This window comes from Martes martes (genome assembly GCF_963455335.1).
Source record: "Martes martes genome assembly, chromosome: 4".
Classification (NCBI taxonomy): domain Eukaryota; kingdom Metazoa; phylum Chordata; class Mammalia; order Carnivora; family Mustelidae; genus Martes; species Martes martes.
The window spans coordinates 179,270,491-179,296,397 of record NC_137891.1 but is presented as its reverse complement, the minus strand read 5'-3'; the positions used below and the strand labels follow the sequence as shown (position 1 = coordinate 179,296,397).

General features: G+C 57.6%; 1 protein-coding gene across 1 annotated transcript; it reads right to left on the bottom strand.

Annotated features, from left to right (window-relative positions):
- Window positions 1-257: 257 nt before the first annotated feature.
- RCC2 (regulator of chromosome condensation 2) lies at window positions 258-25,127 on the bottom strand. The gene is made up of 13 exons (XM_080802671.1): window positions 24,915-25,127; window positions 23,561-23,849; window positions 18,301-18,394; window positions 14,618-14,761; window positions 11,779-11,910; window positions 11,343-11,431; window positions 9,990-10,104; window positions 7,863-8,029; window positions 6,153-6,333; window positions 5,807-5,912; window positions 4,905-4,977; window positions 3,271-3,348; window positions 258-2,631 (listed from the first exon to the last, which is right to left on the bottom strand). The coding sequence occupies exons 2-13, from the start codon at window positions 23,840-23,842 to the stop codon at window positions 2,527-2,529; spliced, it is 1,566 nt and encodes a 521-aa protein (XP_080658797.1). The 5' UTR covers window positions 23,843-23,849; window positions 24,915-25,127; the 3' UTR covers window positions 258-2,526.
- Between the last annotated feature and the right edge of the window lie 780 nt (window positions 25,128-25,907).

Genomic DNA, 25,907 nt, shown 5'->3' with positions numbered 1-25,907 from the left:
CAGTGGGCAAACCCAAACCTCCTTTTTTAGTTGGGCCTGTGAAGGGGGACACCTCCCTGAGTCACAGGTTTCCAGGGAGAGCTGGGAGCTCCACTCACCTTCAACCCCACGTTTAAGCCTAGAGACTGAACCGAGCTCCCCCGAACACCTATCTTTCTCGGGGGAGCCTCGGCGTGGGAAGCAGAGGGAAACCCAGTTGCTCTGCATTCTTAAGGTCTTATGCTGGTTCTACTGAAAAAGAAGCACAAAAGCCAAAACCGAGTAAACAATGATGTCGTTTATTTAAAATGTTTACTCCAAGAAATATATATATAAAAAAAAATAAGACAAATACAGCACTAAACCAGGCACCTTCGACCAAATCACAACCTCTTCAGGTGTTCTCTCCCCTTAGCCCTGAACCCCCCTTCCAGAAACGCCCTCCAGAGCTGGAAGGCGGGTCAGCGCCAAGGCCACTCTTTCTCTTGGAGTGCAGGACAACCCCCTAATTCCTTGTCAAGAAGGATTCCCCCCCCGCTTAGGAAGTTCATCTTAAAATTCTAAGCCAAAAGGAGTGATTGTGGCGGAGAACAGGGCCGTCTTCACCTGGAAGTTCAGAGCCTGCGCTGCTCTGGTCCCTGGCAAGGGGCCCTCAAATAGGCTGGTGGCGGGTTTCAGACTGGTCCCCCAGAAGATCAGAGCCCTGCCTGCCCCAGGGCAGCTCCCACAGAGGGACCCTGGGGCTGCTGTGCAGGTCCAAGGGGCACATGTGCCGAAGCCCGGTTCCAGGAGAGACTCGTGTCCAGGAAAAAGGGTGGGTGCCCCGCACGGAAGTGAGAGCCCGAGATGGTGGCTCTAAGGGTGATTTGGACAGATTAGGTTAGTTTAGCAGAAGCTTCTCCCCCGGACTACGGACTGACACAGGACAGCAAAGATGAGCGTGAAGTCAGACTAAACCTTAGGAAGACGCAGGCCCGCTCTCCTCGCGCAAGGCCTTGGGACTGGCAGGGCAGATCCTGTCCTGTCACTCGCCCTGGAAAGGCAGACGCCGTGAGGCGCCACGGGGGATGGGCAGGGAAGAAAGCGACGACAACTCGATCATTTTTGGCATTTTAACATCGAGACAATGACAAGTGGTAACAACAGCAAAGCAAAGAATAAAAAGACCCATATTCAACTCTCCCTCCACCCACGTGTCCCACCGAAGCCCTAACCCCCTCTCCCCCAGAAGCACCACGGAACTAAAAAATCTATTTTAAAGCACCCAAACCCATCCAGACCCTCTCGAAACCAAGAGCCCCAGCCAGAGCTGTCGCCTCTCCTGGGTCCAAGTGAGCGGAGGGGTCCGGGAAAGGCACCTCGTAACTCACGCAGAGCAGCGCACCGCCGGTGACGAGCTCGGGCACAGGGCGCGTGGCGGGAAGCGGGGTGGCAGTCACAGATCCGCGCTGACGGGGGACTTTTCAGGAATCCCAACTATTTGGTACCACAGCCAAGCAAGGCGACCAGAGAGCTGGGTTAGCAGAACAGGACCCCGCGTCTCAGAGACAGGGCCCGTTCCAGCAGGATCCGGCGGAGGGTAGAGACAGAAGCACAGAGGTGATCAAGGCTGGTACGGAAAGGGCTGATGCTTCCTTGCAAGGACTCCAGAATGCACTTTTTTTTTTAAACTGCTGGCTGATCAATCTCTAATGGCGAGTGCTGGCCAGACGGCTCCAGCTCGTTCCGAGAAACCTCAGAGCCGCCTGTGAACTAGACACGCTGTCCCTTCGTCTGCCCACCCCCAAGTCCCCACTGGGTCCACAATCACCTGATTTTCATTTGGACTTCTTTTACAGCTAAAGTAGATAAAAAATGGCTAAACACAGACCCCAGAGCCCCCACCAGGGGGGAAATGGCAGATTCTAGTAATGTTGCAGCCAAAAGGCGCTGGGGCTTACAAGCAGCCAAGGAGAGAAACAGAAGGCCAGCCTCGGCTGGTCTACAGGAAAAAGCGGGAAAGAAAGTGACCCAGATGCTTCCGAAGCAGGCGGGCGTGATTTTTGGATGGAGATCCACCACCAGCACTGTCTCTGTCCAGCCGCTGCTGACTCCCGGAAGGGACCTTTCCTTCTGCGTCAACAGGGACTCCTCTCCCAGGGAGCACCCGCTCGGATCACATGCTAATTACGACTGGAAAGGGGTGTTCTGAGAAGTGTGTTTAGGAGCAGGAAGAAAAAGAAAAACCACTTGGAGAAAAAGAAAAAAAAAACAAAACAAAAAACCTAGGTTGCTCAGAGTTTCTGCCTCTTTTGTAGGAATGGTAAGTCAACTATGAGCAAATATTTTAATTAAACATTAAAAGAAAAAAAAAACACTTTGGAAAGCATACAGAAAAGGTAGTTGACGTTGAAATCACTTATAAAACGGAACCTCAGGGAGTCTAACAAAAATGCACCTTCGGTCAACTCTTGCTTTCTTTAAATTCCTCGTTCGACGTCCGGTCCCAGTGCACGTGGAACTGACAGCTGCCGCGGGAGGTGTGGGGCTGCGGGGGCTCCGGGAGAATCAGAGGGTCCGGGGGTTGTACTCTGGCAGTTTTTTGATCTTCTCTTTCTCGGTCTCGCTTTCGTCTCGAGCGATCACCAGGGAGTGTGCGTAGCCCATGGCCACCTGGGGGAACAAATCGGGGCTGGATATGCACGGGCTCATCGTGGAGAGCAGAGCAGACAACGGACCACGGCTCAGCTGGCCTGGCCGCCTGGGCTGGGACCGCCTCCATGCCCCTGGCTCCACGACACAAGCGTCCACATGAGCTGACCCGTTACCAACACCCTGTTCCGGGCTGCCACCAAGAAGGGCTTTGATGCCGTCAGCGCACACCCAGGTCCTGCCCCCTGTTCCCTCTGCCTCCCTGGACCACAATCCCTCCCTGTGTGGGGGTCACATGCCCTGCCTGTGCGTTGACAGACAAGGGCGGGCAGGGCGGCCTGGTGGACAAAAAAGGAACCCACCCCACGCCACCACCCGCCCCATGGCCAAATAGCGTGTGGTCTCAGCTGAAGGTACAAAGCAGATGTGAGTGGCTACTGAGCCTGGCCGGCCTGCCCCTGTGCCATGTCCTACGGACGCCCGCTACCCACCAAATCCTCTAGCTCGAGGCAGCTGAGAAGCTGCTCAGGGAGACGAGACCAGCCTCGAACAGGCGCACAAGCCCAGGAGCAGCCCAAGTGAGGCCTCGTGTGGCACGGCCTCGCTTCGCCCGGCTGCAGGCGCCCCCGGCTTCTCGCCGGCCTGGAGGCCCCCGCTCACCTGCTCGGTGAAAATGCCATCCAGCGTCTTCACCTCCTGAGCCGCGGTGGAGGACTTGGGCTTGTGGTCCCCGTAGCCCTGACAAAGCGAACAGAGATGCAAAAACTGGGGTCACTGCAGTACGGTGCAGGAAAGGGAACCACGGCGACATGTGGCGACCCCGCTGTCCGGGAGCCTGAGCCAACGACAGCTGGCCTGGTGACAGAGGCCCGCCGTGCCTGACACGATGGCCGGCCTGGCGAGCAACACCGACCCACACAAGTGCTGCCAACAGGGGACTGATTCTCAACCCAAGGAAGAGCCTGATGCTGAGCTGTCACCTGTGGGGGTCTGTGTGGTAACAGGCACCTTCTGGCTGGGGGGGACTGGGGAGACACCATCATCACGAAGAACACTGGCGGTCCCCACACTCACCGGCAGGCCGGACTCCAAAGAGCCCCCCTCCGGGCCCCACCCCCAGACTCCAGGACACCAGAGCCAGCAGACTCGGCTCGAAGACTGCTCCCAGAGTGGGGCGCAGACAGGGTGGGGGTGGGGGCTTTTCCAGCGGGCAGACCCCACCCTTCCCAGCTCCATCTGCCACCAGATGCCTCCTCACCCCTTCCCGTGCAGGGAGTGCTTCCTCCCAGACGCCCTGCCATCTCCTCCTTGCCCCTGGGACACTGCCCCGAAGTCCCTCTCGCTCCCCTCTGGTTTCTAAATTGGTATTCGGAATCTCTCTCTGACAGGCCCTAGAAACACCTTCCTCTCTCTGAGAAGGATCCATAAAAACCGGGCCAGGTTCTGTCTTCTGATTTCAAGGCTGCAGCCAGGGCCACCTCGGGGGGCTGGAATGTCTGCAGCCCAGGGGCCCCTGTGGACCCCCAAAGTCGGCACAGAACACCGAGGACAAGGCCACCAAGTCCCGGAGATGGCTCAAGGGACCAAGACGCCCTCCCTTCCCTCCTCTCCATCACCCCTCAGCTCCCACCCACGAGCGAGGCGGGAAGGGAAACAGACCGCCTTCCCCACAGGAAATAACAAAGAGGCTGAGGATCATCGCAGCTAGAACGGGCAGAGCGCCAACCGGGCTCCGCGGCCAAGCTGTTCCCAACGAAGAAATTGAAAGTTAAAGACTCATCAGGCACCAGAACTGAAGAATCAGACAGTTGGTTGGGAAGGCCAAGTATGGGTGAGAAATCGAGGGCCATGGGTTCTCATCAGTAAGGCAATGGATGAAAAGCAGGCAACGCAGACTTTCACTTATTTAGGAAGAGCGAGGGCACCGTGTCCCCAAGTGACCCAAGAGGCCGGCCCCGTGGCGCTCCGCTCTGGGCAGCAGCAGACGCTACTACTCGGTGCCCACCGCCCCGGCGGACATGACCCCTCCTGGAGGGGAGCCGGGAAAACGCCCCCTTCCACGCCCCTGCACACCTCAGCTGTGCTGACAAGACCACAGGGAACAGGGATCTTCAACCTCCCTGTCCCCGTGAATGCACGGGCGGGCACAGACCCCTGAAAGCCAACGAGACCCGAAGACTAGGGAGCGTCTCGCCTTCCGGCAGACACCCATTTCCCTCCTACCCGTTTTCAGGAGGCAGCCGCCAAGAGCCCGGACTGGGTCCCACCCTGGCCACACAGGCCCCCCCGCTTACCAGCTCCCCAAAGGTGGGCGATGGGCCCCAGCTGATGGTGCTCTCGTCGGCGGCCACGATGATGCTGCTCTTCCTACAAGCGGAGGTGGGGGAGGGGGGGTGTCACCAGCGCAGCCACAATCCCGGCCCCCGCCGACACCTCCTGCAGGCTGGGACTTGCAGCACCAAGATCAAGTCCATCCCGTTCTGGACCCTGCGCGGCACGCACTTGCCACAACACGCACCCGGCCAACGGGCTTCTCTGAACCCCTCACCGGCGTCCCGAGCAGGCCCCCGACCCCCAGACCTTCCCACCAAGAGAAGAGGTCATCAAGTCAGGACGGAGAGCTCATTCCAAAGAGGGTGGAATGCAACAAAAAAATAACATGTTCGGGCTGGACGTTTGGGAGATTAAAGCCACAGCTCCCCTCCCCCATGACACCGTCCCGCTCCACCCCCACCCAAGCAACCTGGCAGCTGATTAACATTAACAAACTCCTCACCAAGACTTGCTAGAAAGCTCAACAGGTGTCCTTAAACTGAAAAGCACCGGCTTCAGGACAATCTCTCCTTCCCAGCGAATCAGAGTCACTAAAATCCTACCATCACGTGGAGCTAAAATCATTTTAACCTGCAAGATGAGCAGAGCCCACCAAGCCTCTGGAGAACGGAAACTATCAAGACGGCCTCCTTTCTGCGAAGGCAGGAAGACAAAGCCACCATCTGTCCCAGGACCTACCAACCTCTCTTACCCTGAACAGTACCTCCCCTCCTGAATTCTGCTGCATCTGATGCCCTGAAGGAGGGAGCAGGGGCGGGTAGAACAGAAGAGCCTCTCAAGGGAAGAGGTGCCCTCCCCGGGGTGTCCACCAGGCCCAGGAAGGGGACAGATGTCCCGCTCCCCAGCAGCCTTGGCCACATACCCACAAGCCAGGCTCCGGATTCGCCAGCCACAGAGGTCCTGCACAGCCTTTGGGTACATGGTAGATTCGCGGGACGTATTGGTGGCCCCCCAGAAGAACAGCCCACCTGGGGGAAAGACAGACACATTCCCACTGTGACCAAACGTGCCAAGATCCGAATTCTCCTCAACAAGAAAGGCAAGATGCCACACGCTGGGGACAGCAGAGGAACATTCTGTCCGACAGAACGCCGGGGTTTCGGTCTGGGAACGCGGAAGGACTCCGTGGCTCCCCACCCACGGAGTACTCGTCTGCCGGGCAGGCTCACCAACCCCCTGCTTGAGGCTCCGATGGGCAAGTCACTAACCCACTTCACTGACGGCAAAGGAGCAGGTGTAGCCAGCGTAGATCTGGGACGCCCCGCGTCCGGGGAAGTCAAACAGCTTCACCAGGCGAGGGACCATCTCGTCCTTCTGCTCAGCGTGGCCCAGGCGACCGTAGCCACCAAAGCCCCAGGAGAAGACGCGCTTCTGAGAGTCCAGGACCAGCTGTGGGCAGAGAGAACACAAAGTGTGGGACGGGACCCCACAGGAGGGGACAGGAGGGGACAGGAGGCGCCGCCATGCTGCTGCAGAGGACAGCAGAGGACAACGTAAAAGGCAGAAATGCTGCAGCTAAGCTGAGCCTCCCGCAAGGCAGGGGACGAAAGGGCACTTCCTCTTTTCCTCTGGGCCCTACTTTCTGTCCTCAAGTACTCCCTGAAGTCCTAAGTCCCCCCGGTTCCCCATCAGAAGCAAGAGCCTGAGGCCCCAGCAGGCAGGTCAGTGCTCCGGCCCCCCCATCACAGTGCAGACGGCGCCGCAGGAAAAACGCACGGAAAGCCTGCCGAGGTCTTCTCCGCAGACACCCCCATCCCACCCGTGCACAGGGGACCTCCGTCTGGTCACGAGGACCAAAAACAATTTCAAACTATCTTCAGGGCACCCGCATGGCTCAGATAAGCATCAGACTCTTGATCTCAGCTCAGGTCTGGATCTCAGGGTTCTAAGTTCAAGCCCCACGCTGGGTGTGGACAGAAGAGAACCACAGATTTCAGACTCCAGAGGACCAAAATCTCCTAGCTCACACCACTGAGCACTAGACAGGGAGGATTCCAGGGATGAAGCTGTGCCTGAGGTTACACGCCAGTCAGCTGCACACCAGCAGACCAGCGTGGTCTCTGGACTCCCAGCCCAGTGCTCTTTCAAGAGAAGAAAGCCAACTTTGACTCACAGGCATGCTCGGACAGAGTAACTGCAAAAAGGCAACAAAGATAAGCAGACACAAATACGGGGACGCACAGCTGGGTCAGTCTGTGGAGCATGTGGAGACTCTTAATCTCGGGGTGGCGAGTTCAAGCCCCAGGTTGGCTGTGGAGACAACTTCAAAATAAAATCTTCTAAGAACAAAATCAGCGGCGCCTGGGTGGCTCAATCATTGAGCGTCTGCCTTCGGCTCGGGTCACGATCCCAGGGTTCTGGGATCGAGCCCCGCACCGGGCTCCCTGCTCAGCGGGAAGCCTGCTTCTCCCTCATCTACTCCCCCTGCCTGTGTTCTCTCTCTCCCTGTCTCTGTCAAATAAATAAAATCTTATGAAAACAAAACAAAACTAGACAGCACGCACACAGAAAACAGTACGGTCATCTATCCAAAGTGATCTTTAAGGGAACAGCCCTCACAGCTAAAAACCATTCAACACCCTCCACGTGGGGGATCGACTACAGACCTAGAAAGAGGTCTTGTGGTGCTCTGGTAGACAAAAGCCATCCCAGAGAGACACTTGCAGTAGGATTCTGGCCCCAAACGTCTGTCCTTCAGCTTCGTCTCCAGAAACTGTTAGAGAAACTACGAACAGACGTCCTACACCCTGTGGCCAAGCGAGCGGCACAAAGCCGTGGGAGGAGGACAGGCCATCGAGGGCCTCTGGGATCAGTTCCCGGCTAGAGCAGAGTGTCGGGACACTGGAACATACACACATCCTTCTCCACAGAGGTGACAGTTGGAAGCAGAGGAAAAGCCAGAAAACCTCAAGCCTTACCGTGTGGTTAGCGCCGCAGGCCACATCCCGTACGACCACATTGGGGACTGGCAAAATCTGCCCGTCTTTCGTCTTCTCGATGAAGATGGCCACTCGCCGGGGTACCAGCTCGCAGTCATACTCTATCCGCTGCGCCCTGGCGATGAACTTTCCGTCCGAGTTGTGTCCTGGGGTGACAGAGCCAGCGGTCAGCGGCGGCCGAGAGCACAGGCCCCAGCCTGGCCCATCAAGGCCTCACGGGACATTTCTGTCAACCAACCTGATGCCTTCTCACCTGGGGCACAACCAACCCAATCAGTACCATGAAATCGGCTGTGGGCGCTGAAGCCAATTATTTTTAAGAAACCAACGGGACAGAACAGCAAACACCCAAGGATACTCTCCCCCCAAAAGGATGTTGCTTTGTAAGACATCATCAAACGCGCCTCTAGCGTTTGCATCAGTCTGTAACACCGACCACATGTCTACCCACGAGCCGTGATCACAGAAGCCAGAGACCACAGATTCAAAGGAATGGCCTACCAAGTGTGGTCTCACTCGGCCCCTGCATGCTCCAAGAACGAACAGAAAAAGTTCAACACACAATCCCTAGACTTGAGTTTTTAGAACTTCCTAATAACCTAAATATACCATTACGGCGGTTAAAATACAGTTAATGGCACATGCCCATCTCTGCCTTGCCTGACCCAGTAAAATGCGTCATGGCCGGGGGGGGGCAGGGGGGGCGGGGGGGGGCCAGGCACAGGCACGTGTGCTGGGGACACACTTCTCCAAGGTTACATTTGTATGTTCTAATTCTAAGAGGAAAGGAACCTCTCTGGATTTGGACAATGAGAATCAAAGTGGGTTTCAAAAGAAAGCTGACAAGTAGGGCTGATTCCACAGACACACGTAAAGCCCGTATCTCAATCTATCGTTAAAAAAGCATAGATCAGGCACCCCAAAGTCTGGATTCAGCACTTGGGAGTGGGTGGCACACGATCCCTGCTCCAGGACCAGCCACGGTCATCACTGCCAAGGTCACGGAGTTTTCCCCCTAGGAAAATCCACCTGCCCGTCTGCAAATCCGGGGCAACCAGAGGCCACAGGGGAGCCACACGCACTTTCAGAAGGAGACCGGAAACACGTTTCCGGTGTTCTGCCCGGGCTTGGGGATGGCACCAGGGCCTGTGGCCATGGAAACGGTTTCTCCAACAGTCGCTGGCAGCTCCCTGGCAACCAATACCGCATGTGCGTAAGGGGCTGTTCGTTCTTATTCACTTCTGACTCGAGGTATATTTAGTTTCACAAAGTCACTGTTCCCTGAAGTCTAAGGCCAACGCGATGCTCCTTGTTCTATTTATACCGTCTTCCATCTGCCTGCTCTTAATGACGTGGGGACCCGGCAACCCAGATACGGGGGCCGCGGGGATCCGGAGTGGCATGCAGCTGAGGCGCCAGCAGAGGGCGCCCACTCCTCACCTCCTACTCGCCAGGGGCTGGGCTGTGGGAAGACGCCAGAAAGGGGTGGGGGGGGACAAAAAAAAACACACTTTGGTGTCAGATGAGAAAGAAAATGGAGACCTTGTAAAATCAGGATCGAGAGATGTTTTCCACTTACTAGGAACTGCTTTCTGAGCTTTCCCTTTCTACTCAATGAGACAGACATGAATGTTTTTCTGAAGATGGACGCTCTGTTCAGGGACAGAAACGGGGAAGGGGACTCAGGTGGGCAGGGGGTAGTTGCCCAGCCCCGGGTCTGCAGGACAACCTTCACCTCGTGTAACATTCTCGCTTCCAATAAAGGCGAACTCTTAAACATGAAACCGAATGACGGTGGTTTGATTTTTCTTTCTTAAAAACTCTGAGATCCTTTTACATATATAAATGAATTCCCCCTCCCAGAAAAAAGAATCCTTTGTCAGAATCCCGGCCCGACTTGCTCATTAAGGCCAAGCCGTTGTAGATGCTCCACCACCCTGTGACTTAGGACGGGCCGTCCCAGTAAACGGGAGACCCACTTAACGGATCAAGGCTATTATCTGCGATCAATTACCCACATTTCCAACATGTGTGTGCAGGCCCACACTGACTTCTGGTTCCAGATAGGCAGTTAGATTACAGAGCTTTTAAAAAACGTTTCCATACCCAGCTGACCATATTCAGGGCACCCAAAGGAATAGAGGTTCCCTTTGCAGTCCATTATCATACTGAATTCTGCCCCACAGGCCATTTTGGTAATTGGTTGACCGTTGTACATGATCTGAAAAGACAAGACAGTAGACTCTCAGACTGTGTTTTAAAAGACAGAAAAAAAACCCCTCCCCCTCTCTGGTCGGTGTGAAACAATTAGATTGCCAAGGAAACTGAAGGGACCCAGGAATTCTGAAGGCTAAAACCCAGAGTGTCCATGCAGAAACACTCTTGGGATGCCCACCTTCCCAGCAGAGTCGAATCCCAAGGTACGGCACATGGTGGGCCCAGCCCCGCATTCCCCAAAATGCCTGACACTGCACCCAGGGAGCATGGACCTCGGCCGAGCAGCCCAAGGTTGGGGAGCCGGGGGGGCAGAGACTAGCCCACACATAACCCCACCCCCAAAGCTTACCTGGTCACTAGCAAGCAGTTCAGCCTCAACCCGAAGAGGGCAGCTTTCTCCTGTGCTCCTTGCCCTCTAGAAACACTAGCCCAACTAGTCCTCACAGAAGGTGTGGACAAGAGATAAAACCGTTCAAAGCTAGGAAGTAAGCCAGCCAGGGCCCCGAGGAACGCGGCGTGGGCTCTGGAGACACATGTCAGACGGGACGTGGAAGCCCTGCTCGTATCGCACCCGACAAGCCCTGAGCCCTGGGCCCAGCCCGTCGTTCCCACCTTCCTCTAGAAACCATCACTTCCTCCTTAGTGCAAATGACAGATACAACGGGGACATTTCAAAAATCCTTCAAACCACAGGTAGCCTTGCCCACGGTCTCTTTCTCAGGCCAGGGAATGGGACCCCCCGCCATCACCCTCCAACCACTTGTCACTCACTAGCACGTGGTCTTGCCTGACATCAGCAGTCACTGTTAGGTGGGATGCCCACCTCTCTGATGGGAGCACGAGTTCCTCAGGAATAAAAGACCACCCAACTCCTGGCTGGGTGCTGTAAGCCCCTGGTGGGTAGCCCCACACAAGGTCAGAACTCAGAGAGTATGTACAGAGAAAGACAAATCACATGCATCCAACAGTTCTCACTTTCTTTGGAACAGAACAGGCTTAAATCAAGGCCTCTGGAGCTAATTAGTTCAAGGACAGAGAACAGTTTTCGGGAGGCTTTCTGACCACAGGCACCTAGAAGGTGCACTTTAAAGACTACAGCATGTGAATTCCACTCTGAGACTCTAGACCATCTCCGCAAGGCGTCGACTGAACTACAGGGAGCGGTGCCTGTCCTCAGCTTGGACAGTCAAGCGCAAAAGCAAGGAGACACAGAGGCCCTGGCGCCAGGAGAGGGAGCAGCACCTGCGCGGGGCTCGGGACAGCGTCCGTCTGGTTGCCGAGGCCGAGTTGCCCCATCTTGTTCTCTCCGAACGCGAGCACGGAGCCCGTCTCTGCAAGGAAAGAACAGCATCACAACGGGGAAAAGAACACTGAGGCTCCAAACGCGACGTGGGATCACAGGCCCCCAAACCATCACAAACAGCTCCTTCGGCAGGAAGAGCGGCAGACGTGGGGCGGCCAGCTCGGAGCAGAAGGCCCTCTAGGCCCTGGCCTCTGGGCCCGCCGTCTGATGCCAACAGGTGGGAGAGGCTATCAGCCGCTCTGAGAAGCACCCACCGGGGCTCTCCGGGCACCGTTCCCGTCCTGACCGACAGCCACAGAGGCGACTCCACCCCCGTGCCCAGGGTGGACTGTGTGGCTGCCTGCCCGGATGCGGAAGAGACCAGCCGTTCCTCACCCGTCAACGCCAAGGTGTGGTTCCGTCCACATGCTGCAGACACGATCACTTCATGGCTCAGACCCTCAATGAGTTTGGGGGCTTCTACCCTCTTGGTGTCACCGTGTCCCAGCTGCCCCTTCTCGTTGCGACCTGCAGATCAAGAGCAAGATACAGTAGGAAGGAGAGAGGGGGGCCGGGCCGGAGAGCAGCGTCCTGGGAAAGGCAGACACACCTGGGTCCCCCTGAAGGCGCCCTCCATAAGCAAGAGCCGAGGAGGCGGCGGAGCGCGCCCCGGTCCCTGTCCACAGCCAACCTCCCAAGCACCTCGAGAGGCGCCGGGTGACCAGGGCAAAGTACACAGTGTCGTCCCCAGAGACGGTTCCGCAGGCCGCCGCCACCTCCTTCACCTGCTCTGACCTGCTTTTCTGGGACAGCAGCTGGAACCCAGCCGGGAGCACTTCCCGTGGCTCCACCCCCAAGGGAGAGAGGGACTCGGCTCGGTCGGCCCTGGGGGTCCTGCACGAGCAGGGGAGCACGTGGCAACTCCCAGCTCTCACTCCCCCTGCCAGGCAATAATTCCCTCGCTCCCTTCCCGAGATGGACTTTAAGAGGGGAACCGTTTTCGACACCTGCCCCACGCAGTTTAGTCACCTCGGTGCCCTGCGTGTCTTCCGTGGACCACGTGGTTCATTTCTACTTGTCATTTCTTTCCTTCCACCTGCCCTGGAAACGATGCCCACAGAGCAGAGCCAAGCCCACCGCCTGCGGACTGCCCTCCACAGGACCCGCAGCCAGGGACAGAGGGCAGGACTGCGCAGACCACCAGCTCTTACGGAGCCGCACGGGCCGTGAGCCGCTGAGACACAGGCCTTCTGGCAAGGCCCTTGGGCCCCACAGCAGACAGGGCAAGCAGGGTGCGCGGGAGGAGCCCCTGCACCCCCCTGGTTTTCAACACCGGCTACCACAGTCCTCAAACCAAAGAGCTCAAAGGGCCCCACACAGGTCCCCCTCATCAAGAGGACCGCCACACAGCAAGAAGCAAACCTACCCGGGAGCTTTCACAGGGCCAAAAAGTCAGGGCACCTGGGGGCAGGGGAAGGAAGCAGGTCCCGCCCCTCCCTGACACTGGCCTTCTAACCTTCCACCAGGAAAAACACGGAGGGCGGAGCCACAAGGACAAGGACCAAGCATCCTGAGGGCTGGAGAGGCAGACACCAGCTTCTACCGGGAGCTGTCCCAACTCACCGGGAAAGGCATGGTTTCTCGGGCCCTTGAGAGGCCTGAGTGGCTGACAGGTGTGGACCCCTCGAGAGTGACATGTCGTAGCACTGAAGCTTCCAAACACCAGCCCGGGCTGTTTCAAGCAGCAAACCGTGGCACCAGGACGTGTCCTCTCCCTGCCCCACCCCCAAATCTGCTCGAGGGGCACAGGTCTTTGCTCTGGCACTGGGCCAAGTGCACGACCCCTGCACCACTCCTTGCCCACAGGGCCAGCACAAGGCCCATTTTTAGCAGCACCATGTAAGTGCAATTCAGTAAAGAGATCAGAAAGAAGGTATTTCCAGTTCGGAGCTCTGACAGACTGCTGTGTTCAGCGCTGGAACACTAGGCAGGAGGGGTGTGCTTTGGGGGAAGGACACACCTCCGCGCCAGTCGGGGAGAATGAAAACCGTGGCAATGTCAGCATGTCATCAAGAGACTATAAAGTTTAAATTTGGGCCAGACACACTTGTTAGTTTTTTTTTTTTTTCCAACAGCATTACAAAATTAGCCGAGTGCAGCGAAGACAACAGATGTTAATATATTTGGACTTTGGTACAGCAGCTCATGAAATTGCAAAAAATGGTTCAAACAGACCGAAATAAAAAAGCAGTCATATGGACTAAAAACTAGCCAAAGGACCAGAAACAAAGGGCGGGGACAACTGCCAACCTAGCCAGCTGGAGGAAGAGGCCAGGGACTACCAGAGGGCGTGGGGCTAAACTGAGCCTTACTCAGGACCTGCATCAACAATCTGGAAGGAAAAAACGGGCAGCAGTGCGTGGGGGCCCCGTGGAGGGGATGCTGGAGCAGGAGGTGACCAAGGGCAAGGACGCCGCCTCCCAGGGACCCGGGCCAGGGGGTCCAACTGCAGGAGACCAACTCCACTCAGAAAAAAGTAAACTCAATTGACAAGAAATCTAAAAAGAAACAGGAACCAAGCAACCAAACCTGCAGACGGGCGAGATCCCTAGAATCAGAGGGACGGGATCGCAGTGACACGGCGGCTGATGCCATGACGTGGCCGGTGGCATTTAAAGTGGCAAGAACAGAGGTCTTACGTCAACACTGTGCCACGAAGCAAGAAGGGGGGACTGTCTGCCCTGGGGACAGTGTGTCTAAAATAGGAATTCAATTCTAGGTGCCTCGGGATCACAAAGATCCAGATTCAGTTAGAACATTCAGGAAAAAGGAGGATCAAAAGAGAGGACTCAGGGGTGCCTGGGTGTGGCTCAGTTAGTTAAATGTCTGCCTTCAGCTCAGGTCATGATCCCGGGATCCTGGGATCGAGCCCCGCTTTGGCTGGGGGGGGGTCCCCCTGCTCAATGGGAAGCCCGATTCTCCTCTCCCTCCACCCCTCCCCTGCTTGTGCGCTAATAAATAAAATCTTTCCCCCCCCAAAAAGGATTCAAAAAGTTCAGTAGCTATGTACAAGCAAATGGCAGAAGGGTGCAGGAAAGGGCCGCACTTTCAGGGAATAGGCGAGACCAGCTGGAAATCAGGGAGAAGTACCGCTGCAAACAAGCCGCCCTTCCAGGCAGACGGAGGAGGAAGTCAGCCCCATGGGGGAGCCCACCCCACCCGACCCCAGACTTACCCCAGCTCCACAACTTCCCTTCCGTGGTGATAAGGAGGCTGTGGGCAGCGCACGAACCCGAGACCACGGTCCGCACCCGGACCCCCGACAGGCAGCCATATCTATGGGGCCCCCACAAATTCTGACCGAGATTGCGGTAGGCAGCTGCAAAGGGAAGAATGCAAATCAAACACCCACAGTGACCAGGGGGCAGAAAGCACCCCAAGTAAGGGTACTAGCCACAAAGCATCCACTCTCCTACCACACAGGACCCCTGGGGTGCTGCATCAGCGGGGGGGGGGGGCGCGGGGCGGGGAGGAGAAAGTCTGCAACTGCAACAGAATGACTGCCTCCACCCTATCCCCCCCCCCGTCTCTGTCCCCAAACTGGGGGGACCGCAGACACTCGGGCACAGGCTGCTGAGCACACCCACATGCAAGCAGTGGAAAAGGCAGGGCCCTCTCCCTCCTCCTAGGAGCCCAACCCAGGAAAGCTAGCGGTGGGCTCAGTATCTCCTTCCCCACACCCCTTCTCACCTTCCCCTGCCTGCCTTTCCCCCACCTTGGCCTCACCCTTGCAGCCAGAGGTTCCTTTCCAAGTGGAGTCTGAGGGTCCCCATCCTCCCCAGAACCACCTGCCCTGCCTGGCACATCTACCAGGTACCGTGCGGGGGCCCAGCTGACACCCCTCCCCTGCCACACAGTTTCCTCCTCTCCCAGGGGTCCCACTGTAGTGGCCAAGTCATGGCCCCATACTTTGTCATGTACTCCTTCCCACAGAACGCCCTTCCCTGTCCCCTGCCTGTTCTTTGAACTTCATGACAAGCACCCCCTCCTCTGGGAAGCCCTCCACGCCCCCATCCCCCTCTTTCAGCTCATGGCTCCCTGCACACCATGAGGCCGATCCTAGCACTCAAGCCTACTGAACTCATGTGCCTTCCAGGCCCTAGCAAGCCCTGGGCCTCACTAATGCCTGGCCCCCAAGAAAGCACTCAAAACAATGGAGGGTGTATGGGCAGGAAAAACATAGCTGCCTCCTTCAAAACTCCCCCTCCTCCCCATTCATGGACAGGGCATGGCCAGTGTGTTGTGTAGTATTTTCAACTTGGGGCTCTTGAGGACAGAAACACGAGCCGCATTTGTAGGCCTGTAGTGACCGTTATGAAATGCCAGTGGCTGCCACAACAGCCGTGTCACGTTAATCTGGAGGTCGGAGCTGATGAAGAGGATGCTTAATCAGACTCCGGGGAAAAGCATCCGTGAGACTCTTTGAGGCCAGTCCTGCCCTGCCCAAGCCCCACCAGCAGAGGGCGCCAGGCGCGTCCTCCTTCAGTTACAGGGGCCCCCAGGCAGGGGAACACTGCGTGCAGTCAGCACCCCAGACACACAGCAATGCCCCCCCCCACCCGAGCTCTCCCCAAAGGTGGAAGATGACCCGACAATTTCCTGGGAAAGAGCACAGCAAGCATGACAGCCTTCACAGGATCTGCTGTAGTCTGTTTATCACGAAGGTGAAAAGGACGGTGGCAGGACTGACACGTGTCATCTCTGGGAACAACGCACCGCACACAGGGACACCATGGAGGGAACAGGTGCACCACGGCGGACCCAGCTTGGAGTGGACCCGTCTCACAGGTGGCCAGATGCCCTGGTTTGCTGAAGCCTCTTCCCTAACGGCAGCTCCAGGAAGATCAATGCCCAAGATGCTGAGGGCCCGAGGGGCAGGATGTGTCTCCGCCTCTGAGGACCCCCGTTCAAGTGACCCAAGTCAAATCCAGTGCCCAGCAGCAGTGGCGGCTCCTTGGCCAGCCTGGCGGTCTGGGGACGGAGCACAAGCCACCATGTCACGCTGTCAATGACGTGGCCATCATGCTGATACCAGAGGCTTTGTCAGAGTGGGCACTGGGGGCCTGGCCGACTCCCCGGGAGACTGGAAAGGGCCAGCGCGGGAGGACGACTCCTCCTCTTCGGCTTGCACCAGTGGGACAATAAATATCCCCCCTTTCCCTAGGGTCTCCCGGCAAGGTCAGGGAGGACCCAAAGATACTTTAAAGTACTTAGGGAGGGCGCCTCGGTGGCTCAGTGGGTAAAGCCTCTGCCTTCGGCTCAGGTCATGGTCTCAGGGTCCTGGGATTGAGCCCCGCATCGGGCTCTCTGCTCAGCAGAGAGCCTGCTTTCTCCCCTCTCTCTGCCTGCCTCTCGGCCTACTTGTGATCTCTCTGTCAAATAAATAAATAAAATCTTTAAAAAATAAGAAAAAAAAATAAACTACTTAGGAAGAATGTTTGTTAATTACGTAAAACTTCACTTGAAGGGAGACCAACCAGGGAAGCAAAGGTCGGAACGGGAGAAGACAAAAAGGCACTCTTGAAATGCACCTAGAACGCCTATAACTAGGGCGTGAGAGTGGATTTTAAACCACAGGGCAGTTTCCCTCCTTCTGGACCTCCCTAGGGTGTGGGGAGCCCGGCCTGGCCTCAGAGCACCCCACCCTTTGTCCACAAGAGACGGCCCATACTCTGCCGCTTGCTTTCCTCTGGAATTCACTTCCCCGCTCCGGGCCCGAGTGTGTAACTGTGAGTGGGCCACTCACTGGAAAAGCAGCTCGGAGACCCGATGCAGCACCCACACGGGGCTAGCAGGGAGACAGCAGCTGTCACACCCCCCGAGGGGCTTCCCGGACACCAGCCCCGGGGCAGACCTGGTCCGTCTCCAGCCGGACCCCCTGGCGCTTCTGGAAGTCCTGCAGCCTTCATGGAATACGATGATGTTCTCTGCCCGGCTTGAGGCACCAGGGAGTGTCCATGTGCAAATATTTGTTCGCTGGGCAATGTTGGAAAGTACTTTGGGAATCTTTCCAAATGAAATCAAGAAGCCATAAAACGTGGCAACGGGCCAGCTTCACTTCTCCTGGTTGGCCCATATCCTCCTGAGGAGAGATACCTGTTTTCTAAAAGCTACTGGGCACCAAAAGCTACTTCTTGGGGCTTCTCTGCTCTCTCCACTCCACACACTGCCACCTGCTCTGTCTGAGCAGCTCCTGCAACAAACTGGCAGTGTGTGAAGGACCGTGGATTCTTCCGTAACGTCTAACAAGCTGGACGTGTGACATGAGACAAACGTCTTGGACATTCTGACATCCCACGGGACCAGCCTCTTCATGATCATGAAAGGAACTGATGTGAGGAGGACGATGGAAAGAAGGCATCCATGTTCTTTTTGACGGTTTATACTTTTCCCGTTTAATCCTAAATGGAACTGGGTTTTTAAAACACAGTACTGTGAGGGGTGCTTGGGTGGCTCAGTCGGTTCAGTGTCGGACCCTTGGTTCCCGCTCACATCATGATCTCACAGTCATGGGACTGAAACCCGTGTCCAGCTCTGGGCTCAGCATGGAGTCTGCTTCAGAGTCTCCCCCTCTCCCTCCTGCGTGAGCTCTCTCTCTCAAATAAATAAATAAAATCTTAAAACAACAACAACACAGAAGAGTGAAATGAGACACTGGCACAAGACCTGGGTTCAAGTCCTCCCCTGTGACTGGAGGGGCTGTGTGGCCTTAGGCAAGCTGCTTGGCCTCTCTGAACACTCTGCCAATGCAGAGCGCACCTACCTGGCGAGGACTCACAGGAACCACACGGGACACCTAGCACACAGGGAAGCACTCGACAAACAGCTTCGCACAGTTTTGGAAACCGGGTCTCATACCTTGCTGTTTAGGCACTTCTTTTCGACCAATCAAGTCCCAGTTGGTTGCCCCAAAAATCAAAAGCTGGCCTTTGCACTTAGACCCTTCAAGTTTCTACAGACAGAGAGAAGACAGGGAGGGGGGAAAAAAAAAAAAAGATTAGCTTGCAATGCTGCTTCCAGCTGGGCAGTCTGTCACACGACAGTCAGAAACAAAAGAAAAATCGTCATTCATTACTCACGCCTCCCCCTGCTGCGTCCCACAGGGTGGACGGAGGCCCAAGGTGGTCACCACCTCATCAGGGGGTGGAATCCCAAACCTGCCCGCGGCAGCTCATTTTTGAGGCCCAGGCTGATCTCTACCCGTTGATTCCTCTTGGAAGTACCTTTTGCAAAACACTAAAAAAAATCAGCTACATATATGTTTCCCTCCACCCTGCAAACTGCCTATAGCGGTATTTCCAAGAGGCCTGGCGGGGTGCACAGGGGTTCTTAAAGCAGCTGACCTTGGGGCCAGCAGGGCACTGCACATGAACTACAAGCCTCAGGAGCTCTGCGTCACCTGACTTCAGACCGTCTTTCCTCTGCGTGGGGCCTACTGTGCCTGGCACCTTTCTGGCTGGGGGGGGGGAGGGGGGGTGCGGCGGGGAAGGGACGACAACACATCATCAGAGCACCATGTGACAGGGGAGATCCCAGCCGGGCCTGTCCTCAGCCCGTCCTGGTTGCGGCCTGGGAGCCGGGGGAGCAGCGGTGAGTGGGGACAGGGAGGCTCCGGGGGAGAGGCCGTGTTCACAACCCCAGGACTCTGGAGTCCAGCCCCTCAGCCTCCCCACACAGAGCAGTGCTAGGACCACGCACCGCGGGCCAGTCAAGGGAGGACACGCCACTGTCCCATTTGGGGTGGCACTCGTGAGGATATTCTCAGCAGTGTGCTGAGTTTCTGAAATGTCCAAACACACTTTTTAAAGTCGACCAGCAGGCAGAGACTCGCTTCTGAACCACGCACCCACCTCCTCTCTGCTGTCAGCCTTGACCTCGCCACCCCAGGACACCAAAAAGAATGGTTTCCTTCTGCTTACAGAACTGCTCTCAATGAAAGAAAGCCACCCGGGCCCCGTCTTTCTAGTCTAGGCGGTGCCTGCCCCAGCGGGATGCTCGGCGACACAGTGCGTGTGTTCTGAAGAGGAACACATCTCCAGGGGGACACTGCATGACCCAGACCCGAGGTCACCAGCACCCCACGGAACAGGTCCCGCCGCGCGCGCCCACGTTTACGTGGCTGGAGGAGGACGGTCCCTGTACAGGGCCCGTGAAGGGGAAGCCAACAGCCAGGAACGGAGAAGGACCTCACCACGCGTAAATTATTTAGAGAAAGACCTTAATCGGAGGGCAGTTCCCACCCCACGGCACCCACCGACTCGGATTACTTGAATGGGAGCCTAGTTTCCCTCGGTTATCTCCCCTTCTTCTAGCTGGCGGGCCTGGCTGGAACATTCTACAGATCTACCCCAGAGGACCAACAGCAGCCAGTGGGTTCTGTCAAGTTCCCCAAGGAAGCAGCGGCCCTGGGTCTCTGCCCAGGCCCCCAGTTGGCCCTCCATGGCTCCTCAGGTCTGCACGGAGAGGGCAGGAGACGACCCCTGGGGGCACGATGTGACCCTGAAACCAGGACATGGAGGGGCACCTGCCAGAGCAGCAGACCTTCGCAGGCCTGAAGGTCCCTTGGACTTCGAGAGCTTTTGCAATGGCCCCGGGCAGGAGCGGGTGTCCCCTGTGACCCAAGGCAGCAAGGGCCTGTGGGTACCGGCTCCCAAGCCAGCTGCGCGCTTCTCCAAGACTCCTCGACCCTCCTGATACAAGGCTTGTGGCGAGCCTTCGAGCATGGAGTCCATCCAGGCCACCTCGGTCCGATTCCTCCAAAGAGACTGTTCTCTTTCTCAGGTTTTCATGTCCTGGGCCTTAGGTCCTCGCCTCACCCATCAGATGAAACTAACGGACTAGACTTCATGCCATGATCCGCACAGCTGTTTGCCATAGGTCACCTACTTTATTCCTCCCTAATGGAATTCTTACCTTTACCTTCTAGGAAAAAAAAAATTCAAGTAAGGAACAGAACTCCCAACACCCTTAAATCACAGCCTGTGCTCCTCTTGGTCACAGACCTGAGCTGGCCCGCCAAGTGCGAAGACCCCGATGTCTGCTGGCTCCACCCAGAGGAACCCCCAAGGATGGCTGTCAGGGCTGAGGGCTGGAGGCTCTGTGCTGGTGAAGCAGGGCCTACAGTCTCCCCAAGAGGAGGAGTGATTTCATCCCACCTGCTGCTCCCGACACCCCGGTCACAAAAGCTGGTCGGAGATGAATGGCCGCAGCAGAAAAATGCACTGAGCTTCTTCAATCAACAGAATAGGCTTTTTGGTTCAAAGCGATTTCTGAATTATTGCCCAAGTGCAAAGAGCACGTTAATGAGGCTGAGAGCCCACCTTTTAACGTATACCCTTTTAAAAAACCGCTACTCTCAGCAGCGGGAAGGCCGCTCAGAGAAATGTCAGCGACAAATCCCCTAACAGGCTATCATCAGCTAGAACAGACTTCAAGCTCGCTTTCTGGTCCTCTGTGTTTGGCCCCTGCAGATGGGACAGACTTGTCTGGAGCCCACACGACCTCGGCACCCCAACACTGAAGAAACCACGAAGACCCGCAGAGGTGGCGACACTCCTGTTTTCCAGAACTCTGCCAAGGCAGCCTGTGTCACCTCCAGCGTCACAGAGCTCACACATCACCCACCCCAGACCATTGCAAAATGCTCATCTGACAACACTACACAGAAGTCCGGGAGAGAGCATTTCCCGAGACTGAAATCCTAAGAATGTTCTACAAAAACACACAGTTACTCAAGGCAACCCTGCTCCTCAACCTAAGGTATCTATCTGGGTTCACCTTTAACAAGCCCCGACTTCAGCTCAGAGTTCCAGACCGCTCCTGGCAGCTGCTCTCACACACACATACCTCCTTCAGGTGGCCCTCCACGGTGGGGAAGCTTGCACAATTCTCCCTCAAAAGCCTCTCCAGAAACAAGCTAGGGACAGCTGGCTGCCTGGGGCGGGCCTGCTTGGCAGGAGCCGAGCTGATGCTGCCCTCGGAAGCCGGGAACCTGGGGTCAGGCAGGGGACCCACCCGGGACCCAGGCCTGTGGGAAAGCAGCGGGGCAGCACAGGCCTGGTCTTGACTCTGGACCAAACTCAAAAGATGCTAAAGAAGAACTGAAAACGTCGGCTGTGCGCTGTGCACGAGGCATCTGGGCGCTCAGTCTCCTGGATGTGCTCGCTAGTCCAAAGGAAACCACGCTACTGCTTGTTTTTTAAGGAAGGTACATACAGATTTGTCTACACGTATCCAAAATGGACAAAGTACACGAGTCGTAAATACGAGGCAAATGCAAACTGCAAGGCAAGGCTGGCTCTGTCTACTCCTGGGAAGCAGAGAAATCTCTAGGTAAGACTAAGAAAGGGCCCTCCCATCAGACAGGTCGGCCATGGGCAGTGCTGCTGGAGAGCCGGGTGCCCCTCTCTCTCTCTGGGACTGCACACTTGGGTGAGCCTCAACACTGGGGTAAGTAAGTATCTCTTCCCTCACTTCGGGGAAAGAAAACGCGCTGCTCCAATACGCTGATTAGAGACAGCCCTGCCGCTGACAGGCCCTGGCTCACAGGAGAACACAGCAGAGGTAGAGCCCCGCTGACCATTCTGCTCCGCTTCCCTCCTAACACACAAGGACTGGCAGGGCAACGGGCTGGAGTCCTGCACGGAGAATTACATCTGTCGAAGGATAACCCTTGCTGAGCTCCAGTTTCTCCACTCCAGCCAGTTCCTGGCACTGTCCTGCTCCCAGACCCTAGGTTAAGCCGTTTCAGTGACACAGGCTCTCCTCCCATCTGACACGCTAACCCTTTCAAGGGGAGGGCAATTATGATGCATCATCACATGAACGCTTTGCACAGGGATTACCGACGTCATCAGAAGACACCTGAGCCCATGTGGAAGTCATGTGGAGGCAGGCCCTCAAGCTCCGTGCCTCAGTTTCCTCATCCGTCAAGCGGATGAAGAAACCCGTTCTTTTTAACCATTTACGCACTGAACACCTCTGGGGGAAAGCACTCTGGTACTGCTGAGCCTCACACATCCTTTGGGGACAGAAAAGGGTCTCTCCCCAGTGCCTACACCCTAAATGGACGTTCTTACTCGTCTGGGGCCATCTGAAATCTCTCAACACACGTCCCACACAAAGCCGGTGGGTTTGGAGGATCGCGGACCCCAGCCTAAGATGTCTGGCTCTACGCAGGGTTCCGCAGACACCAGGAGTTGAGCTGGTCACGACCTCAATTAAATTCTGCAGGCCCAACTCTAACGAGTGAACTGAAGCCCGCACAGGAGACGGGAGATGCTTCTTCCCCGGTGGGCGATGCGGAGGGGGGTACACGGAGCCGGCACGGAGCACCCGCGCCCTCGCACCGCGAGCGGCGAACAAAGCCCCAACACCTCGCCGCCCCGGGGGCTTCCCGACCTCAGGGGGAGGGCTCTCCGGAGCATGCGCCCTCGCACCCCGCCCCGGCGCCGGCCGCCCCCGCCTCCCCGGCGGCGCGAGACGGCGCAGGGCCGCACGGGGCATGCGCGGCGGCCGCCAGGCCCCGCCCCCCCGGAGTGCCGGAGCCGAGGCGGCGGGAACCTCAAAGCCCCGGCGCAAACCGCCGCTCCCCGCAGCGCCCCGGCGGCCCCCTCCCCTGGCAGCGCCCCGGCGGCGCAACGGCCGTGGGGAGGGAGAAAGGGCCCGGGGGCGGCGAGGGCACCGGGCGCCGCGACCCGCACCCGGCGCGCGCGCGCGTCCCCTCCTCCGGCCCGAGACAACTTGCAAAAGTCTCCCTTCCCGGGGCGGGAGGGGGAGGGGAGGCGGAGGGAGTCGGCTCGCGCGGCGCCGGGGGCGGGGCCATGACCCCCTCGCGCGGGCGGGCGGGCGGGCGGGCGCGGGCTCCGGCCGCCCCTCCCCCGGCGGGGGGCCCGGAGCGCGCGCCCCAACGGCCAACGGCCGCGCGGGCGGGGGCGACGGGGTCGGCTAGGCCGCGGCCCGCCCCCGCCCCCGGCCCGCGCCCTTTTGTTGTGCGGCGGCGGCGGCGGCGATGATTCAGCCCGCGGCCTGCGCCGGCCCTGCCGCCCCCGGACAGGACGCGCAGTGACTCGCCGCGGCCCCGGCACCCCCCCCCCCGACCCCCCGGCCCCGCACTCACGACGCGCTCCTTGGTGTGCTCGGGCTCGGTGATGATCACGGCTGCGCCGCCCGCCTTGGTCGCCGCCGGCCGCGCCGCGCGCTTGCCCCCACCGGGGGCCCCGTCGAGCTCCAGGCCGTCCTCATCGCCGCTGCTGCCGCCGCCGCTGCTGCTACTGCAGCGCTCGGGCCGCTCGCGCTTCCTGCCGGCCGGGCCGCCGCGCTTCCTGGGCCCGGCGCGGGCCGTGCCGTTGCCCGAGCTCGGCTCCTCCCAGGCCGCCGCCGCCGCCTTCTTCCTGGGCATGGTCGCGCTGGAGGAGACACGGGGCAGCGGCGCACAATGGACGGGTTATAAACTGCGCGGGGGGAGGGGAGCGTAGCCGAGCCACCGGCCTCCACTTCCTCCCCTGCCCTCCCCAAAGTGGCGGCCGCGGGGTGGGCGGAGAGGGGGCGAGCCGGGAGGAAATCGCGCCCCTCCCGGGCCTCGGCGCGCCTCCTCCGGGGAATCCCGCACGGGAGCCCAGGTCTCCGACTGCAATCCGCTTAGGGAAATTTAAAAAATGGAGACCCCCCCCCCCTCCCGGCCCATCCTCAAGTTAGGTTTGCCTACATCGCATCACTATTGCAGCCTGATCCCCAAAAAAGTAAAGGGAAAGAAAAAGGAGCCTCTGATTCCCTAGCTTCTAATTAGAGAAGGCTCCGGGACACTTAAAAGATCGCCCTCTGAAAGGGCTCCCCCCTCCCCGACCGCCCCACCTGCTGCTTTTGTTTCCGCGCCCCCCTCCCCGAGCCCCCTCAATTAAATGTAATTCTCTCTGCCGCCCCCCTCCCCTCCTCTCCCCGAGCCCCGAATTCCGCGCCAGCCTGGGGGTTCCGACCTCTGGCTCTAATTAGCCTAATCCCTCGGGGTGGGCTGCCCCCGTCGAAAGGGGGGCGAATGAAGCCGGCCCCCAGCCCCAAACACCTGCTCGCACAGACACGAAAAATAAAAACTTTAATGGTGCCCAACTCTCCCCGCCCCTCCCCGAACGTGTGGCCCAGCCGGTCCCTCGGATCCCGGCTGCGAAGTGCCCCGCTCCGCCGCTACTTTCCCCAAGCGTCCCTGCGCTTTTCGCCCTTTTTTTTTTTTTTTATTGATTTTGAACAATGGGATCTCTGTCTGTCTCCGATTAAACCACGTGGATCCGCCTTCCTTCCCCTTTTTATTCATTCAATCCCCCAACCCCCCTTCCTTAGGGTTGTTTTTTTTCTTTTTTTTTTTTTACCTTTTCTCCTTAAAAAAAAAAAAAAAAAAAAAGAGGGGGGGTTAAAAGAAAATAATAACTTTCCCAGATCCCGCAAACTGAACATTGTCGATTTTGATTTTCAGTCCCTACCTGGTTGGAGTGATGAGAAACCGGAGAGAAAACGGAAGAGGAGCAGCTAAGAGATGAACCGGAGGGCTTTATCCCCCCCACCTCCGGCCCAGACCAGGGCTCCAGCCCACTCACCAGATACACTTAAAATGTAAATACGAGCTTCCAGAACAAATGCTACAACACAAAACAGAAACACATGTGCTGCCGGGCGGCAAGCGAGCGCGCGACGGAGCGGGCGGCTGTGGGCCCGGAGAGCGCGCGCCCCCTGCCGGCCGGCGGACCCCGCGGCGGCCCGGCCCCGCCCCCGCCCGCGCCGGAGCCCGCGGGACCGCCGGCCCACCCGAGCTTGGGCCGGGCGCCACGCGGCCAGACTCCATGCGCCCGGGTCCTGCGCGGTCCTCCCGCTGCGCCACGCGCCCGGGGCACTCTGCGCAGCGCGTCCCGCGCCAGGGATTTCTTTGGGGTTCGGGAGAATGTTGGATTGTTTTTCCCCGGGCACGTCTAGACAGGTCACCTGAGGACACTCGCCGGAAAATAGTTACTTTGCTCACGCATCCGCCAACAAGGGACGTGCCCTAATTGAGTGATTGGAATGAAAGATGAATACAGTTTGAATAAAATTTTCTCTTGTGCCGAAGGAGGCTGCGTTTTTATTTGCCTCTGTGTCCCCAGAATGTAGCAAGGTACTGTTACATGGTAGAGTTACATAAAGATTTGCTCGGTTAGTGAACTGCCTACTGGTGGATATGCAGGCCTAGGATGCACTAGAAGCTAGTTTTGATGGAAACTTTTCATAAATATTTACTGAGGCCCCAGTACCTGCGAGATGCTCGCGGCTATGGGCTGAGGATCCAAAGCTAAAGGATGAGATTCCTGTCCTAGTGAAACACACTAACCGGAGACATAGATCATGAAGCAAGTAAGTAATCACAAGCGCCATAAGTGATGGGGTTCAGGACATGCTACCCCAAAAGATGGCACCTTGGTGTACTGAATATTAAAAACTGAAGG

Excerpts from the sequence above, each read along its gene's own strand:
- RCC2 (XM_080802671.1), bottom strand. The coding sequence starts at position 23,842 with ATGCCCAGGAAGAAGGCGGCGGCGGCGGCCTGGGAGGAGCCGAGCTCG. Across the intron at positions 14,762-18,300 it reads AGAAGTGCCTAAACAGCAAG|CTGCCTACCGCAATCTCGGT; the intron begins GTATGAGACCCG and ends TTCCCTTTGCAG. Across the intron at positions 11,432-11,778 it reads CCACACCTTGGCGTTGACGG|AGACGGGCTCCGTGCTCGCG; the intron begins GTGAGGAACGGC and ends CTTTCCTTGCAG.